The sequence below is a fragment of the Schistocerca nitens genome, chromosome 1, assembly GCF_023898315.1.
Source record: "Schistocerca nitens isolate TAMUIC-IGC-003100 chromosome 1, iqSchNite1.1, whole genome shotgun sequence".
In the NCBI taxonomy this organism is placed as follows: domain Eukaryota; kingdom Metazoa; phylum Arthropoda; class Insecta; order Orthoptera; family Acrididae; genus Schistocerca; species Schistocerca nitens.
Genome location: NC_064614.1, coordinates 743,211,910 through 743,232,916, shown reverse-complemented (window position 1 = coordinate 743,232,916; position 21,007 = coordinate 743,211,910). Strand labels below are relative to the sequence as shown.

At 39.7% G+C, this 21,007-nt stretch overlaps 1 protein-coding gene across 1 annotated transcript in view; it reads left to right on the top strand.

Moving 5' to 3' along the window:
- LOC126260399 (probable methyltransferase-like protein 25) overlaps window positions 1–15,314 on the top strand; it is an 85,589-nt gene extending 70,275 nt beyond the window's left edge. The window contains exons 4-5 of the mRNA XM_049957728.1: window positions 7,294–7,440; window positions 14,446–15,314. Coding sequence (XP_049813685.1) covers window positions 7,294–7,440; window positions 14,446–14,553 — 255 coding nt within the window. The 3' untranslated portion in view covers window positions 14,554–15,314. The remainder of the gene's footprint in view (window positions 1–7,293; window positions 7,441–14,445) is intronic.
- The last annotated feature ends 5,693 nt before the right edge of the window (window positions 15,315–21,007 follow it).

Genomic DNA, 21,007 nt, shown 5'->3' with positions numbered 1-21,007 from the left:
CAGAGTGCTGGATAATAAAGGAACAGGAACTGTGGAGAGTTGGTGGAGGAAATGGTTGATGTCTTCCCATAGTATGATTTTGCCTAACGGCTCTCCCTTCATCCCAACCCATTGCCGTTTTTCCTTGTTACTATTCTCTAACACATTACTTTACTCAATGTCTGACCTTTCTGACCTTTGTTGTTGACTTCTGAGCCACCCTGTATCAACGGCCTCACCTGCATACAACACACAGTTATGTTACTTCATGGACTGTAGCTACAGCTTATCCCACATTCTTACCACCGATGTAATTATTTTATGGATTTCAAATTGATCCCACATTCTCCCTCACCGTCACATGGTTTTCTATACCTTCCTGTGCAACATATACTTCATTGAACCTGGTACCTAACAACCTGCCTACCCCTCCCTATCCTCTCTCTTCCATTATTCCAGCACACACATACTGACCTCACCTAATGAAGTTACACCTGTTGCCTCCTCCCTTCACACATATCCACCCGCCAATCTACATTCCACTGTATCATCTTTTTATTTATTTTCCTTATTGATCTCATTATGTTTTCACATTGATTTTAGTTTGTTTTCATCTTTTACTAAAGGTCATTTTCTCTTAGATTTCACCTTTTTTTCCTATTCTTCATCCATTTTTATTCTTTTTGTGATTTTTGTATTTCTATGTATTTTTTTATCTTTCACTGTGGATCCTTGCTCTTTTCATCTGTGCCAGTACACAGAAGTTGTCCTATCCATAGTGAGAATTTCCTAACTTCAAACTTTGCCTCACCATCATCCCCCCCAAATCCGACAACATGGAGGCCAACCTAACATCTACAGAAAGAGCAGCAATCCACCTGTTAAAAACTGATACCAATCTAATCTAGCAGGATCTCCAGTCCATCCTCAAATCCTTAAGTCCATTCCAGAACTTCTCCCCTGATCTCTCCCTCTCCCTCTCCCTCTCCCTCTCCCTCTCCCTCTCCCTCTCCCTCTCCCTCTCCCTCTCTCTCTCTCTCCCCCCTCTCTCTCACTCCCCCCTCTCTCTCACTCACTCCCCTCCCTCCCTCCCTCCCTCCCTCCCTCCCTCCCTCCCTCCCTCCCTCCCTCCCTCCCTCTCATCACCCCTTATGCCCACCACTCCCCACACTCCTACCCTCTGAATGCTTCCTAAAGTCTGTAAACCCAACCACCCAGGGCACCCCTTCGCAGTCAGTTACTTGCTGTCACACAGAGAGTATATGGTCTCATGGACCAACACCTTCAGCCTGTTACTCATATCCTACTCTCCTGACAGAAGACACCATTTCCTCCATTGACTGTCCACAGTTCCTGTTCCTTTACCAACCTTTCCCAATGCCTGACTAACTACAAACCTACAACCTTCTTCCTGGCACCTTGACCAGATATATTCTCACCCATAACAATTAATCCTTTGATGGTGTCACCTACAATGGGCATCCACATGACACCAGGCTTTGCCAACCTACACATGGGGTGTCTAGAGGAATACTTCCTAATGATGCAGAATCCCAAGCCCCTCACCTGGTTTACATTTATTGACGACGTCTTAATATCCGGATCAAGGGTGAGGACACTGTTCTCATTACTCCATAACCTCAACACCTTCTCTCTTATTCACTTCACCTGGTTTCCTCAACCCAAAAAGCCGCCTACCATGATGTTGACCTACACCTCAAGGATAGCTGCATCTGTCCATAACAAACCAACCGACCGACACCACCACCTCTACTTCAACAGCTGCCACACATTCCACACCAAGATGTTCTTTCCATACAGCCTAGCCACCCCAGGTTGTCACACCTGCAGCAATGAGTAGTCCCTTTCCAAATATGTCAAGGGTCTCATTGAGGCCTCACAGACCAAAATTACCCACCCAACCTTGTCCAGAAGCGCATCTCCCGTGCCTTGCCCCTTCAGTCACCTACCACCTCCCACATACCCACTGTCTGGCTGCAAAGGAGCACTCCTCTCATGACTCATCATCACCCTTGACTGGAGCAACAGAATTGCATTCTCTACCAGGCTTTCAACTATGTCTCGTTGTGCCTTAAAATGAGGAATGTCCTCCCTTTGATCCTCTTCACCCCTCTCACAGTGGTATTTTGCCACCCACCAAACCTACACAATATCCTTGTCCATCCCTACATCACCCTTGCTACCAACCTCTTGCCTCAAGGCTCATATCCCTGCAATAGACGTAAATGCAAAATCTGTCCCGTATATTCTCCCACTACCACCTACTCCAGTCCTGTAATAGGCATCTCCTAACCCACCAGAAGTGTGGCTACCTGTGAAAGTAGCCACATGATCTACAAACTAAGCTCTAACCAGGGCACCACTTTCTATGTAGGCTTGACAGTTAACAATCTATCTGTGCGCATGAATGGACATCAAACTGTGGCCAAGAAACAGCTGGACCACACAGCTGCATAACATGCTGCCCAACATGATGTGCTTCATAGTCTGTGTCATCTGGAGCATTCCCACCAACACCAGCTTTTCTGAATTGCACAGATGGAAACTCTCCTTACAACATATTCTTCATTCCTGTGACCCCTAGCCTCCACTTTCACTAGTTCATGTCCTCCACACAACTACTCTGTTCCCTGCTCCCACTCCAGCACTACACACTCCTTTTATCCCCCACCACTCCTACTAGCCTTTACCCCATTTTCTACTTCTCCTCCTTCCCCCCCACCCCCACCCCCACCCCGCACTGGCTCCTGACATTACAGCTAGTGGCCCTGTCCCATCCTACAGCCAGCACGGCATCATCTCTAAATCCCTGCCTGCTATCCCTCCCATTCTCTGTCCCATGCTCCTTGTTACCCCCACCACCCAATTCAGTAGATTGTTGCTCGCATCAGATGCAGTTGCAAATGGGCTGCAGTGTGCAGACAGTGGCCGTATCTGTGTGAGTTGTGAATTTATGTGTGTGTTTTCTATTTCGGAAGAAGGACTTTATCCGATAGCTTAAATTTTAGTAGTCATTTTCATTGTGCCTGTCTGGGATTCAAAGCCTCTTCTATGTGGTGAGTAGCAGTCTATCATGTCCATATTGTTCTTATTGTCCCAAAAATTTTCAGGCTAAACACTTGTAGAATAATATTCAGGAAACTGATTATGATGTAAAATTTCATTCCAATCAGAACAGATCCACTTGGTAAAGTATCTCACTATACATTTCAGTGATTATCATTAAAAGAAACTAAATATATATGAGGGATCTTCGGAAATTATGTTACACTTTATTAAACAGGGCAAGTAACTGTTATTGAATACCGCACCACACTTCAAAGTGACACAGATACACAACTCTATTTTTCAGAAGAGTCACCAAGTCTCTATTAACAATGGTCTGAACATTCTGCCACGCTGTATCCTGCTTGTAGTGTGTGTGTGTGAATGAGTGCACTGAGTGCGGTGTCACCTCACATATGTGTTTGAGTCAGTTGCCAACTGTAATAGCAGGGGCCGGCCTCCAGAGGCTACCTGTGGGAAGCATGCATGTGGTATCTACTGTGCCGTCCACCGGTGACTCACACATATGTACATGTGATGCAGTACTGACTAAGCATCTCTATGGTCACTGACTTGTACCATTCACACCAGCTGTTTTGTGTCTCATAATGGTGGATTCACAAGTGGCTTATTTCTGTTATTGTTCAGAGGTTTATGAACAAAGCCATATTTTGTTACTTGGATCAGTTTTGTATATTACTTGTTTACTACATACCAACTGTTCAGTTCATCAACATTACAAATCTGCTCCTTCATCAGGAGCCATTCCAGAATTGCTGAGTGAATGTCCTCATTAGATGCTCCTTCATTGTGCCAAAAAGATTGCCTGACATTGTCATCTGTGGTTGATGTTGATGACATTCCTTCCCAATCAATATCACCTAACTTTGTGGCAACCTCGGTCAAATTGTTGGCACCATACCACTAAGGTTGGTCGCCATGTTTCATATGGTCCACATACCACCAGAATTTGGTGGTGAATCTGTGTGCATTGTAGACATTTTGCCCACAAGAATCCTACTGTGCTGCACAGTTCCTCTTTGGAGTATGCTTCCATTCACTACGCAGTTTCACTTGCACACTTTGATGTACTTGTTATCCATACCATAAAAGAACTGTCTGTGCTGGACGTCCAGAACATGTACACTCCTCTGACTATGATCCACATTTGCACAATGGTCTCAATGTGGAATGATGAGTGTACATCTACATCTACATACATACTCCGCAATCCACCATACGGTGCGTGGTGGAGGGTACCTCATACCACAACTAGCATCTTCTCTCCCTGTTCCACTCCCAAACAGAAAGAGGGAAAAATGACTGCCTATATGCCTCTGTATGAGCCCTAATCTCTCGCATCTTATCTTCGTGGTCTTTCCGCGAAATGTAAGTTGGCGGCAGTAAAATTGTACTGCAGTCAGCCTCAAATGCTGGTTCTCTAAATTTCCTCAGCAGCGATTCACGAAAAGAACGCCTCTTTTCCTCTAGAGACTCCCACCTGAGTTCCTGAAGCATTTCTGTAACACTCGCGTGATGATCAAACCTACCAGTAACAAATCTAGCAGCCCGCCTCTGAATTGCTTCTATGTCCTCCCTCAATCCGACCTGATAGGGATCCCAAACGCTCAAGCAGAACTCAAGAATAGGTCGTATTAGTGTTTTATAAGTGGTCTCCTTTACAGATGAACCACATCTTCCCAAAATTCTACCAATGAACCGAAGACAACTATCCGCCTTCCCCACAACTGCCATTACATGCTTGTCCCACTTCATATCACTCTGCAATGTTTCGCCCAAATATTTAATTGACGTGACTGTGTCAAGCGCTACACTACTAATGGAGTATTCAAACATTACAGGATTCTTTTTCCTATTCATCTGCATTAATTTACATTTATCTATATTTATCTATATTTAGAGTTAGCTGCCATTCTTTACACCAATCACAAATCCTGTCCAAGTCATCTTGTATCCTCCTACAGTCACTCAACGACGACACCTTCCCGTACACCACAGCATCATCAGCAAACAGCCGCACATTGCTATCCACCCTATCCAAAAAATCATTTATGTAGATAGAAAACAACAGCGGACCTGCCACACTTACCTGGGGCACTCCAGATGATACCCTCACCTCCGATGAACACTCACCATCGAGGACAACGTACTGGGTTCTATTACTTAAGAAGTCTTCAAGCTACTCACATATTTGGGAACCAATCCCATATGCTCGTACCTTAGTTAGGAGTCTGCAGTGGGGCACCGAGTCAAACGATTTCTGGAAGTCGAGGAATATGGCATCCGTCTGATACCCTTCATCCATGGTTCGCAAGATATCATGTGAAAAAAGGGCGAGTTGCGTTTTGCAGGAGCGAAGCTTTCTAAAGCCGTGCTGATGCATGGACAGCAACTTCTCTGTCTCAAGGAAATTCATTATATTCGAACTGAGAATATGTTCGAGAATCCTGCAACAAACTGATGTTAAGGATATTGGTCTGTAATTTTGAGGATCCGTCCTTCTACCCTTCTTATATACAGGCTTCACCTGCACTTTTTTCCAGCTGCTCGGGAATTTACATTGGGCAAGAGATTCGCGATAAATGCAAGCTAAGTAAGGAGCCAATGCAGTAGAGTACTCTCTGTAAAACCGAATTCGAATCCCATCTGGACCTGGACCTGGAAGTGTAACTTACTTTCAAGTCCCTACTCGTGAAAAAGCAAATTTGAAATATTCATCATATCTTCCCTCAAGTGCTTTATAATTTTAGAGTTTTAGGTATGAAAACTTTAAATTTCTGGGCTGAGAGACTGTTGACACTTCAAACTATTCACTAACATTTTGTCCACATTTGTGAGGGACGTCTCCAGAGCTGAGACTCTAGCGACTGCATGGGAAGCTCAAGAGCCCCGAATTCACATGGTAATTATGAGCTGTACATAGAGCATCACAAATCATAATGAGATGCTGAGTGTGTGTGTGTGTGTGTGTGTGTGTGTGTGAGAGAGAGAGAGAGAGAGAGAGAGAGAGAGAGAGTGAGAGAGGTTACATCATTCTCGATTGCAAGTAATGAATCATTACAACTCTCTTTTGCCCAAAATCAGTATCAGTATTTTATTTTGCTTAACTTGTCCTTCCTTTCTAATAAAATTATTATTTTTATTGCCTCTTTATACAAGCCCATTTTGTGTAAAGCAGCAGTTCCTTTTGCATCCAACTTGAATGGGTATTAATACTTCCTTCTGGGCTATTGATATTTGCTTGGTTACGACTGCATTGAATTATATACACATCAGCTATCACAAATGCAATATACATCTTTTACATATATAAGGATTCAGCTGTTTTCTCAGCTTTAAAATGTTTTAATCCCTTGTTTTTCTGAAGTTTTTCCAATGCAAACAGTTAACTTGTTCTTCATTAGTCATGTGTGATTGTAAATGGCTCTCTCCTGACCCTCCCTCCCCCCCCCCCTTCCACAGCCCTTCCAATACCGTTTACACTGACGCACTGATCAAGGGTATGTTTTCTCTCTAGCACACTGGACTCGCATTCGGGAGGACGACGGTTCAATCCCGCGTCCAGCCATCCTGATTTAGGTTTTCTGTGATTTCCCTAAATAGCTCCAGACAAATGCCGGGATGGTTCCTCTGAAAGGGCACGGCCGACTTCCTTCCCCGTCCTTCCCTAATCCGATGACCTCGCTGTCTGGTCTCTTCCCCCAAACAACTCATATGTTTTCTCTTCACGTTAATTATTTTTAATCGTTACAAAATGGTTTGAATATAATGACTGTAGGCACAATATTAGATTTCATAAAGCCAAATCACAAAGTAATATTACTCAGTATAAATTGTTTGTTTTGTACACAGACAATTGTATTGTTTTTATCAAACATCTGATATCTCCACAATATTCATGTAGTTGCCCATTTACGCATTGAACAGTACGAAAGGGCTAAAGAATTCATATGTCAAATATTACGTCAGTACTCATAACTGGTGGCTTTTTTAATGAATTGACATGAATATTTTTTTAAATGAAGATGCAATTTACTACCAACATTTAATGTAACAATAGAAACAGGAAAGCATGTTTATAATTGCCACTGTTTTATATTTTTCCAGTGTACTTTAGATAACTTTTTAATTCTTTACAGTTGCTAGGATAGTTTTGACTTACTTTGCACCCATTCACTTAATAACATATTGTATACAAAAATGTACTTATAACAGTTTTCTTTTTAGGTTTCATTGAATGAAATAGAAAGTCTTTATAAGAGTCATCAGTCACACCAACAGAAGCTCTCAGTATTCTTCATGCTCCGTGCAGTATTAGCTCCTGTGATTGAAACAATAATTTTGCTGGATCGTCTCCTTTACCTCCATGAACAGGTAACTTAAAAAAATAATATGATGATGGAAAACCTTGGGTGGAATACAAACAATAGTTTGCATAAACACTGAAACTCACCGAACAGAGAAAGTGTTTGGCAGTTAGCTGATGCACAAAGTGAAAGTCAAACAGCTTTCAAACTTATGTTTATATATGAGAGAGTTGGTGATATACAAACATTCTTTCACCACTGAGAATCAGATCACTGTGTTTGTGTGTCTGCCAAGCAAAGTGGCACTGTAAATAAGACACTGGACTCACATTCCCTGCTCAGCCATAGAGAATTAGGTTTCCCATGATTTCCCTAAATGAAGTAAGGAAAACGATGACTTATTTTCATTGTAAAAAATGGCTAATTTCCTTCCTCATCTTTCTCCAGTCTGAACCTGTGTCCTAGACTATGAGTTTGTTTGCTGGGCTACAATACACTTCTTGTTTTTGTATCTGTTAGGTTCACATTGAGTGCTGTACAGAATGAGTGAATGTCTTTCCCACACTATTGTGAAGAGACTGCAGTCACCATAAAAAATGTGTCAAACACTGCCTGTTTTGACAAGTGTATGTGTATTCATTCCTTCTGTTCTTTTGTTCTGTTTTGTATGTATTAGTTTTGTGTACAAGAGTAAAAGCATGTGGAATAATCATGATAACTAAGTTTCAAAATATGGAAACTATGTCCTTAAATGTCAAACAGTCCATTAACTTTTGTGTACAGATTATGAAGATTTGTCATCAGCAGGATGAAACAACAAACTATTAAATAAAGCTTCAGAATTACGAGTTCTCTTGTACACGTGAAAAGAAAGACAGGAGAAATCAAATGCAGAAATCTGACGTGTGAGATAAGAAAAAAAGAAGACTCATAAATGCTGGAGAAATGTTGCCATCCACTTGTTAAATGATTGTATTCACTTTGCCCTTGGTTCCCCCCTTCTTTCCACCCGTTTTCCTTCTGATTATTGTATAATCATTCTCTTTGTGACTCCTCTTTTACTTTAAAAAAAAAAAAAGTTTTTGTGTACCTTCCTCCCACAGTCTATCTTCTCCCCACAGATTTTTGTATTTACTTAGTTTTCATTTCCATTTGCAGCCTGGTGTTTATTTTGAGTTTAGCTCTCATCTTTAGCTGTCACTTAGAAGCAACCAAGTGTTGGCCCTGAGCTTTTACACCATTATAACTTTCTAGTTATTTCTTGTACCTTCTGCATCTCACTCCAAGGTAGGATTGATTCTTTTTTTTCTTTTCACCACTTGTCTGCCATACTGTTTTATTTTTATTTTTTTTATTGTGTTTTAAGCTGTAAGGGAATCACTATATATAAAATTTAATCTTATGTGTTTCTTTTCGTAACTCAGGTAAGAAGCTGGCATATTGTTTTCAGTGTACTATTTTGACCTCCTACATTCTCTCTCTCTCTCTCTCTCTCTCTCTCTCTCTCTCTCTCTCTCTCTGATGCCTCAGTTTTTTTGCCTCCTGTTGATGTCATGACAAGCTGGATCCCTTTCATCCTGAGGTCTCAGCGACCTGCCCTTTCTTTCAACCTTTCTTTCAATGAATGACCCATCCATCTTCTTCAGGTGCTTTAGTCTTTGTTCTCGCATCTGTCAGGTTGTTTGCATCTAACATTTTCTCTCTGTCTCCTCAAAACATCGCAGTAGAATTTTCCTGTGACCACACAGAAGAAATTCTTTATTAATAGTAGAAAAATTAATTAGCATTTACTTTATGTTGTTGCAGATTTGATGCACCTTTTTTGAGGCATGGGAAGGTTGGTGTCTTCTTCTGCAGATATTGCTGTTTTATTTCAGGGTCACAAGTGCACACCCATGATATATCAGCAGTTATGACCCTGGACAGGAAATCTGGATCATCTCTTAACTGTTTCACAGATTGTTTGCCTTCTCTCATTGTGGATCAAGTAACGCACTTTCTTGATAGTTTTGGAGTTGTGTGTGATTGCAGTTGACCTTAGTGTTCGTCATCTGCCACAGATTCCAGCCATCTTTAGATCATATAAACCACTCAATTATTCTGGCTTGGCTCAAAGATTGATCACCAGAAGGCTTCCATACCATGTGGTACATTTCAGCTGCAGTTTTGCAGAACTGAAAACAAACATTCATGCAAATCGTTGCTGTTTCAGAATTTGCACAGTATAAAGAAATCAGCATACTGCACTCACAATGATAGCACATGTCAGACTGACACATGAAAGACACAACTAGAGGCATCATGTGGCAGAACTTTGTACTGCTGATTACTGAGACACAATATTCATATTCATGGAAATTCTGGGCAGCACCTCAAAATTTGTTTTCAACTCCTGCTCAGGTTCCCTTGTGCACATGGCTCCACCAACAGTCTATAGCTGCACCCATCAATTGCATTCTTATGTTCTGGGCCAGTTCAAGGCTCAAGCGACACAAGTGGCCCCTTGGGGCACCAAGCTGAGAGGAGCGTCAGAGGTGCCCAGAGGTGACATTTGTACATAGGGTGAAAAATAATTAGCAGTGAAAGCTGACATGGGTGAAAGTATAATATAGTAATCTTAAAAACAAAATATTCCAGTAAGCTTGGGGCCACAAATGAACCATTAACAAGATAATTTTGAATTTATGACTACGAACTGCTACTAATTTGAGTGTGAAATATTGTCCTAGTGAGTACTGGGTGGTTATAATTACAGTGCAGCTACACGCTGAAGTCCAGTGAGGGCCGTAATTATCATATGGCAGCAAAACTTGGTAGATATGATAATGCATTAATTCCGACCTAATTTACACTCACTTACACAATTCATTCAGTATGAGCACGGGAGACATTGACAAGATGCTACATCCATAAAATGACATGATCAACAGTTACTCACAGCAGTTCTGGTGGAACATAAGCAATGTTTCCTGTATACTGGCCTTCAGATCAGGTAGATACCAAGGTGTCCCTGGTAAGTGCATTTCTTTAGATATCCCCAGAGCCAAAAGTCACATGGATTCAGATCAGGTGATCTTGCAGGCCATGCATGTGGAAAATCTCTGGAGATAACAAATTCATATGAGGTTGCATTAAGCAGGTTTTTCACTGGCAACCAACGTGAGGTGTTGCTCCACCTTGCATGAAAATAGGGTTTTCCACACAGTTGTGCTCTTCCAAATGAGTAATCATATAATGTACAGCGAGGTCACGATATACCTGACAGGCCCTGTGGGTGTATTCTCTTCAAAGAAGACTGGACCAAGAATACAGGAGCTTGCGAATCCACACCACGCAGTCACATAGATCTAGTGCACTGGCTCTTCATCCACAACATGTGGTCTAACAATACCCCAACTCCCTCACTTCTGCGTATTCACTGCACCCTGTAGTGTAAAATGTGCCCCCACAGAATATTTCCTGGCCACATGTCATCAGCTTCAATCCACGCCAGAAACCAATGGGCAAATTCAGAACATTGCTGCAGATCATGAGGTTTCAGCTGCTGCACCATCTATATCTTGTGTGGCTTATCTTGTATGGCTAACAGTGTAAACTAAACTGCAAAACTTTCCACACTGTTGAACATAGGATGGACAATTCTTATGACACTGCATGAGTACTAGCACTACCCAGGCATGTGCTGCATGGTCAGTTACAGCAACAGCAACCAGGTGTCACACTAGGCTCCTGCCACTCTTCCAAACTTCAGTATCATCTTCTGTAAACCATTTAATAACATTGGGCCTCTCTTCGGTCAGTAACACTCTCTCACTGTAGCACCGTAATTGCTGCTGTTTACATAAATAGTTTCACTAACTGCACACAGTCCCTCTTCTCGATAGCCATACTGTTCATTGACACTATGCTTTGTCAAATGACAGATTGGATGTCATACTATTCTACAAACAGTGTATAGTGCCAGATTTGCTCCTGACTGCCAAAATTGGAACTATTTTTTCCAGTGATAATCGATTCTACATTAATGCATTAGCCTGTCTAACAAGTTTCACTACCATACAATAATTACTACTCACACTGGACCTCAGTGAATAACTGCACTTTAATTATGACCTCTTGCTACAAATTAATCTCCCTCTAACTGTGCTCAGATTTCACCCAAGGCCTACCGTAACAAGAAATACAATACTACTTCAGCATATTACACGTTACAAATTACTGTTCACTTGAACTCATTAAAGAAGTTTTTACATGTCTTCCTCACATTTGGAAACATTCTTCTCTACAGTGAGTTACGAATCATTTTAGACATCCCTGTATCATCTTGTATGTATTGATAAGAGTCTACAATTTGCTGCTCCAATTCTTCAGCCATATCAGTAGGAGTGCTGCACATGTCACCTAAGAGATGGCCCCAGACATAAAAATCCAAAGGATTGAGTTCAGGTGACCATAGTACAGGCTGTGTTTGGCCTATCCATCTTGGAACATATTGACTTGTTAGATGTTACATCAGCAGCAAAATGTGCCGTATCATGCAGGTACAACATTCCCGTTGTTGCACAAGATAAGGTAGGCCAGGGATTTGAGCTCAATTAGATGGCGACTTAATCAGAAAGTGCTAACTAGAACAATATTTCATAGAAAGCAACCAAAAACTGTTACGTGGGTTGTAGAAAAGTAAAAGATCTGACAGAGAAGGTATAAAAGTGAAACAAGTGATGGTAATATTATCAAGGATGTGGAACACATCAGGGAAGTGATGAAGAATTATTTTGAAGTCTCAATGAATGCTGAAAATGAACAAGAAAGTGACTCTGTAGTTACTGAGGTAGAGGAAAAACAGCATCCAATTTCTGCGGCAGAAAATGAAAATGCTGTGAAACAGATGAAATTTGGGGAGGTGGTCAGAGTAGGTGAGCTGACAGCAGGTATGATTAAGGCAGCTGGAATCCAAAGAATACAGTGGATATGGAAAGAGAACAGTCGTGAATGATTGGAAAAAGAGAATTATAATACCATCATTTAAGAAACGAAGTACAAAGAAGTGCACTGACTACTGAGGAATCACACTGCTATCACATTGCCTGAAGATTATGGAAAACATAATAGAACAGAAACTGAGAAAAATCTTAGAACATCAATTTGAGGAACAACAACATGGATTCAGAAGTAATATGGAATGATAGACCTCATTCTTCCCCTCCATCAGTTAAAGGGGAAGTATTGGGAAAAAGGAAAACATCTGATAATTGTGTTCCTGGATTTGGAAAAAGCGTATGACTGCACACCAAGTGTTAAAATATGGGAATGCTCAAGAAAACATAATGTCCCTAATTCACTAATTAAAAAAGTTCACATGCTATATGGAGGTTGTGAAAGCAGTGTACAGGTAGGAGGTGAAAGATAAAAATGGTTTAAGACTAGGAGAGGTGTTCAGCAAGGCAGTTCACTTTCTCTATTACTCTTCATTACACTTAATGGATACAGTCATGAAAGAAATGAAGAAAGTAGAAAATGAAAATATCAGTGCTTATGCTTTTGCTATTGACATCACCATTTGGGGAGAGATGGAAATGGAGATTCAGAGGAGGCTGGATTACTGGAATAAAAAAATTAAAGAATTCAAGTTAAGACACCCACACCTTGTAAGATCATACTGGAAGGAGAGAGGGTGGAATGTGTGAAAAGTTTCAATTACGTCACTAGTGTCATTTCAAGTGACAGAAGTGCCAAACGATAAATTTTAGAGTAGCAAAATGATCCAGCATCTTCCACCAAGTACAAAATCTAATCTAGAACAAAGTAGTACCTTTCAGAGCTACACAGACCATGTATAAAACATATCTCCTGCCAATCATGTCTTATAGTCTGGAGGTCTGTATCATAAATGTGGGAGAAGACAGTCAGATACAGGCTTGTGAAATGAAGTTCCTTAGATCAGCCCTACAAAAAGCCAGGAGAGACAGAACCAGGAACGAATATGTAAGGAGGGACCTGCAGGTAAACCACGGAGGAAAGAATGAGTGCTGCAAGATTCAGATGGTTAGGTAATGTGAAGTGAATGCACATGACTCTAACTCTACGTCAGTGTTTGTAGATGGAAGTACCAGGAAAAAGACCGACTGAGCAGCCTAGGAAGAGATGGACAGATAAAGATCTTGAGAGTAGTAACATGGGATTCAGTGGAGAGAGAAAAGCTGTACGAGGACAGAAATCAATGGAGACATATTGTTCACAAAGGTCCTACCTGGTTTTCTGGAAGGAAATGATGATGATGATGATAATACTTCACACAGATTCAATGGTAGGTTGTAACCACACATTGGTAATTGTCTTTCAAATGGCTCATTTGTAAATCCATGTTTAGTAGATGTTTTTGTTTCTATTGTCATATACTTTTACAGGTCAGTTTTCACTATTAATTGTGAAACACGCTATGTATATGAATAAAAAAAATCCTGAAAGCTTTTAAAGATATCAGAAATTTTCTAAAATGGAAATGAATTGTTTCTTCTCTTAATATTAAGCACTGAAATAAGATTTAGAAATTTATTTATGTTTCTGAAGAAATTCTGTGTATTATTTATTTTAAAATAAAAAACAGCCCACTTCCATGATTGCTAGATTTTTCATTTATTTTTAAAGTTTTTATTAAGAGCACAAGGAAAGGCAACTGATGTGGGGGCTAATAATATGTTACTTGTCCGGTAAAATTTTCTTGAACTGGACCAGCTTACGTTTCACTCTTGACAATACATTTCAGCAGTTTACTTAACGAACTGCAGGATTGTTTATTTTCATACTTAATTCAGTAATAGAAAAGAAAATTATAGACTGATAACAACAGAAGTTGTATGCACAATATACCAGGTGATAAAGGATGGACTAATCAGCATTACCAATTGTTCCTTAGTCATCAGGCCCTTGCTTGTAGAAGGCAGGTCATATATATTTGTTTAGCATATTATCTTGATGAATCACTGAACAACATTTCTTTCTAATATTGCTTGCATTCTTTGAATATCATTGTTGCTCCATGTCTAATGAGAAAAACATTGTACAATTGCAGGGAATTGCAGATGCTCATCTAGTGCAACTGTTTGATCCGGTCACATCACCAAGGTGTTATGCAGTTCTAGCCATAAAACAGAGCAAACTGGAAGTTAATACTTCATAAACAATGGGTTTACTGTTAAACCTTATTTATGCGAAACATGTCTTCTCGTGTTCTGATTGTGCATTGTGGACTCAATTTTCTGGATGGATTCAGAAAAATTCTTTTTGTTACCATATTTCCAAATGATGTAGTTATATAACTGTTCAAGATCAATTTTGTCTTTTAAGTAAAATGATTTCAGTGAGAAAGAGTGAGCCATGAGAGAGTTAACAGCTGTGGTATTCTTGAAGGTTCACATTTTATCACTTAGTGAAAAAAGAGAGAAAGGGGAAGCAAGATGTGATTCATAATAAAATGCTCATTCCACGTGAAGAACAGATATGGACAGAAATTTTTTTGTCTTTGCAGCAGTCCTCTTGAGACTGACTAAATTTCAGTTTAATCACACTGAAGAGAACCATTCTAAAATATCTCAGATGTCAGATTTATAGTCATTCTGCTGTTCCATAATGATGAGGCAAAACAACCAAAGGAGTTTTATTCAAACTGACACTGGCTGTGGAAGCCTGTGTTCTTGCGTTAAACATATTTTTGAAAATGCAGGATGATCTAGCCTGGAACCCTTTTATTTTCTGTACTGTATTTTAAGTATTCTTTCACACACTGCATCATAAGACTTTATTTTAATCTTCATTGGGTTCCATGGAGAAATATTGTATTAATTGTATCTGTAGGAACTAAAACACCAGAAGTGTATTAATGTGGTAGTCTATTCTGTGTTCATCTATTATTGGAGTAAGAATATAGGAAAGTGTTTTCAATCTTTCTTTTTTCACTTTAGTTATATGTTACTTTTAAATAGTATATATTGACACTCCACAAACTGAAATGCACAATGTCTTCTGCAACTATAAGTTTTAAATCTATTTGCTGGCTGTATTATTTCAGGTGATTTTCATATTCCTCTTCAAACAGCAAGTTCTAATAAAGGTGCTGAAGAGAGCTGCCATGTACACATTACACAGTAACACAAGGTCTTAAGTAATATTAATTTATGCCCTGTGAATTTATTTATTGGACTATTTGGTCATAGCTGTAAGACATTGTAATACGTTTTGAAAACATTATCTTGCAGTTGCTTGAAGTGACACTGTGAATCCTGTGAGTCAGTTCATTGCAAAATTAATAAGGATACTTATGTGGGCCACACCATCTGATCAAAAGTATGTGGACACTTACTAGTGGACATTTATGTAGGTTGTGTCGTTCACCCTTATGATGGCTTGAACGCTGATGGGGTCACTTTCAACGAAGTGTCTGAATGTCTGTGGAGGAATGATAGTCCATTCTTTCACCAGAGCCAAAACCGGAGAAGGTAGTGAGTTTATTTATTTATTATTCTTTACAATTACAGCCTATTATCTGAGAAGCTAATTTAGGCCATAAAACTCCAATTTTCATGGACAATAATAATAATTTATCAAATTAATTTTTTAAATTAATTACTTATTCCTGGTACTTAATGAAAAAGATAATACTAAAACTACATGTACCATTACACAATTGCAATAAAATCCTTAACCAATTACCCAGTTGCTAATACTGTTTGTAGTAATACAGAAGCTGTTCTGTTTTTGTTCCTTTGTTTCAGCGCATTTAAACTGTGGGTGGATTTTTTTGTGCTACTGGATCCACCTTCATACTACCCTGGTCAACAGCCATTGTCTGTTGGATTCCTTGGGCATAGGATAGCACATCAGCAGCATTTCCACTATAACAAGCAATTTTATGATTCACTGTTATATCTTAGAATTAATACTTCTGTGATCACTTGCACCAATGCAATGTAAACAGTTGAGAAAGCATTTCATTCAGTGGTCACCAACCTCAGTAATCTTCTGTCCACCTGCATGTGTGTTTTCTAATGAGGATGGCAGTGTGATGATGTGTGGTTGACTGCCTCATGAAGTTTTCCTTGGCGTTCATGGACACTGTGGTTGCAGTATTGTCCAAGATGCGACAGGTTGTTACCTGCTTTTCAGTGCTAGTATGAGATCCAACATCCTTAATGCCAGACTGCCATTACCCACGACATCGTTGTAGAGCACATAGTCCCACAGTATGTGTTCCAGAGTGCCCACACTGCCACAGGTGTAACTATCATTCATCTGTCTTATGATTTTGTATAGATATGTAGCATACAGGCCATGACCAATCAGGTAATGTGTCAGTCAACTCATTAGGCTGAGGTATCTCATTTTTAGCCTCTCCCTGATGGTAGGCATAAATTCATATGTTCTCTTGCCTGTGCCTGTGCCTGTGCCTGTGCCTAAATTGAATCAGTCACTGCTGGGATTGCACTATTAATTGTCATTAGTTGACTTGCCTCTTCTAAACACATACGAACATGTAGCAGTCTGTGAGCTTTTATCTCATGCATAATAATTTTTCAAATATCTTGCCAAGAATTTTCAAAATACGAAGTGGTCTGTAGGATTTTGGTATCATCAGATACTTTTCTTTTTCTTTACTAATTATCACCAACTCAGCATTCTTCCACTATGCATGGACCCTTTCTTGAAAGAGACACTCAATGCAGTACTGGTAGTGATGTTGGACACTGAGGTCTGGAGCAACTGTTTTAACTCATTCCTAAGGTGTGTGAGTGGGTTCAGATTGGGACTGTGGTCAAGCCAATTCATTTCAGGAATCTTATTGTCCACAAACCACTGATGCTGCCATATGAAAGGGTGCATTGTCGTGCTGATGCATACAATCAGTAATAGTCTCCAAACTGTTCCTCCACTGTAACACAGTACACAGTTCTCTAAAATGTCCTCATATCCTTCTGTGTTTAGCATTTTCTCGAGCATAATAAGGGGGCGACAAAAACACCCCCATTCCTAAAACCATACCTTCTATATTTCATTCATGTCACTACATGTGATTGCAGATAATGTTCTCCAGGAATTAGCCGAACCCAAATCCTTCCATCGGGTTGCCACAGCACATACCACAATTCATCATTCCAAATTACTTGTTTCCTAGCAACATCACACTTTGCACCACCTGAAGCATTGCTCAATATTGACTACATAAATATGTGGCTTATGAGAAGCTGCTCGGCCATTATACCCCATTCTTCTTAACTTCCTGTGCACATCGTGGTAGCTGGACTGCAAATAGCAGTTTAGAACTCAAGAATGATTCCTCTGCAATGCTCAACAGTCACAGCTCTCAAGTACATGAGATGTGCATGGTTTTGGTTTAGCTGCGGTTGTTCACATCACTAACAGTTGACCTGCTCTGCTTTATAAGTGCTGAAATGTCTCTGATTGACTTGTTATGGAGGTGACATTCAATGAGTAATCTGCATTCAGAGTCACTGTGCTATTCTGACAGACCTATTCTGTTGTTACTACTTGTCTACTAACAATATAATAGTCCCTACCTATTTTGTATTGGCAGGTCTGCGTCTCATGACTCCTGGTATCTAGTGGTCAATCCTGCATTAAGTAGGGGTATTTGGATATGTTTGATCAAGTAGTGTACATACAAATTTTATATGTGAAACAATATCTAAAACCATCTTCATACAATCATGCTGTAATATGCACTGGTGTTTGCTGCAATACCCAGAAAGAATGGCTCAGATGAAACTAAACTCTGATAGTATACACAGCAGTGATAAATGATTACAATGCTAACAGATGGTGGATATGTAGCCCCTTGTGTGATCAGAAGGATTGTATCACACCAAGCTCAGCCAGTAGAGAGCTATTGTACAAAGTGAAAATGCGAAAGCAAGTACCAGTATGTCCTATCGGTGTCAAAGAGCAATATTTCGGCAAGTGATTAAGGTCAGTTTGGGGTAGAACAGTCAGTCTCTGAGAAAGATTTTTTTATTATTATTAAGTACTGTACTGTAACAATTTGGTTTTTACAAGATGTGCTGCTACAATGTGTGCACATGTGCGATCGTGTGTGTGTGTGTGTGTGTGTGTGTGTGTGTGTGTGTGTGTGTGTGTGTGTGTATGTGTGTGTGTGTGTGGATGAGTCATACACAACAGTGGATTGAAGCTGAGCTATGGAATGCTAAACAACTCGGGATGACCGCCATCTTGTCTGCACGCCAGTACTGGAATATACAGCTATATCCACAGTGTTAGCTCAACACTGCATTGGGTGTGGACCTTCTTGTCTCAATGGTTTAGCACTGTCTACTGTGAACAGTATTGATCATATGCTATCACATCAGATTCCATTGTCCAGAAAACACAAACAGCTCAGACATCAATGATCTTACACATGCTATCATTGGCCTGCTCGTGGGAAAGTGTAATCTTTCTAGTAGTACCCATTTCAGTGTGTCCTATGGTGATTGTCACAGCCATGGGGTAGTCTTGAAGTTTTCACTATCATCTTAAAAAAATAAAGTTATGTATGTAAATTTTGGTTTGCAGCTGCATGTCCGCAATTCTAGTAAACATTGGAATTCCAGCACCACAGAAGAGTAGCATGATAAAATGAGGCAACCCATTGATAAAGTGGAATTATGTAATTTTATTTTTTATGAGTTGATAATTAAAACTCTTATTACCCCTTGTATGTGTTAAAGACACACTGTGGACCGCAATCATGTAACCTGCATCGTTGGGTGGCAAAAACATATGTGAAAGGTGTGATGGCGAAGGCCATTCTTCAATTGAAGATGTGTAGGATATGATTGGTCAATAAATTTTCTAAATAAAATCATACAGCATGCTGTCAGTCCTTAATGACCTGGCGTAAATATACGGAGGGAGATTCCCCAACAACATAAAAGTTTGTTTGGTCATACATACTGTCTTGGTGTTTCACAAGTGCCAGTATTTGTAACAATGTGGGCCTAATGACAATTAATAATTAGAAAATTAACACTCTTTGTATATACAGTTTTCAGCAAAACTTTTATTTAGATTACTGCCACAATTTTAATTTTGTATGTGCATAGTGAGAGTAGAGTTACTAAGTTCAAACTGTGCTCTACACTTATTTATGCTTAGTGACAGATGGAGAATTCAAAACAGAGGCCTTTTCAGAAAATTCAGAACAATGAATTATATGCTTATCAATCATCCAGTTTTAGTGTCTAGAACTACCTGATCCACAACAGCCAACTATAAAGCTCCTACAGTGCCATCAGCACACCAAGAATCATTAAAATGAACTCTTCTCCATTGCATAACAATTACCTCAGCAGCCAGGGTGATTGCTGTCCCACTGCTGGTTGTGAATGGTTCTACAGTTAGAAGTTTCAGATATCCATTATGTATTGTCTACTTATGACTACTCTGTCTTATATTTTGAATTAATGAATGGCTGTTAACACTGAATTTGACTATCACTTTCCTAGAGATTTACATTAGGTATCCAGGGTGTCACTCTATGAAATGTGTCCAATAATTGATGTCTTTTGAAACTTAGGAATGTTAATGACAAGTGTTTCTATCTCCAGATTTGGATCTCAAATAATGCATGAGGGCAATACAGAAAGTACAAAATTTACAATGATATCATTTCAGACTTCGCCTGAAGATGATGGAGACACATTCCATCGAAACATTGCTACGAGACGACAACGCTACTTGGCTGACACCCCGTGAAGCCTTCATATATCATTTCTCAAAATAGCCAGTCTGCTTTTTTGGTCCCATGTTGCACAAGCCAAGTATGCACGATTACCTTTACCTTCTCATCAGAGATGAATCAGTAGCCTCTTAAACTATCTTTAGGTGCACAATAAAAATGTAAATCCAACAGGGCAAGGCAGGACTGTATGCAGGATTCTCCAACACCTCGAAATACATATTCTGAAGAGTTTGAACATATGTAGATGTGCATCATCATGCAAAAAACAAAAAAAGAAATAAATACATATATATTGTAAGTGTGTATGTGTGTGTGTGTGTGTGTGTGTGTGTGTGTTTTGTTTGTTTGTTTTCCACCATTTCCTCTTAAACCACTGGACTGATTTCAACCAAACTTGGTACTCATATAACTTACTGTCTAGTGACCATTACTGTGTGGGTGAGAACCAACGACCTATCAAAGGGGTGGGGATGGAGGTGAAAAAGAAGCATAGCCAGTGACATCTTAATTGTGACTTCATTTGTTCAGTATTTGAGAATGAGAGGACTTTGCAACTTGCAAGAATGTTTATACATAATTTTAAACCTGTAGAAAAATTTTTCTTGCTGACAAACCCTACAAAATGATGAGAAGGAACTTTTCTGCTGTTAATGTGGTAAAAGTACCGCATGAGGCATGACTTTATAATTTATTACTTTTTTAGTACTAACTGTATTTGTGACACATTTTATGAACAACATGCACATACACAACTGAATGTAGGTGCACAATTATATCGTTGTATGTCACATAGTTCAGGAGATACGACATCATTAACAGTGAGATGGGCAAAAAACTGTCACATTGTGCAAGATGTTTACATTGTTAGTAAAAAAAGACCACT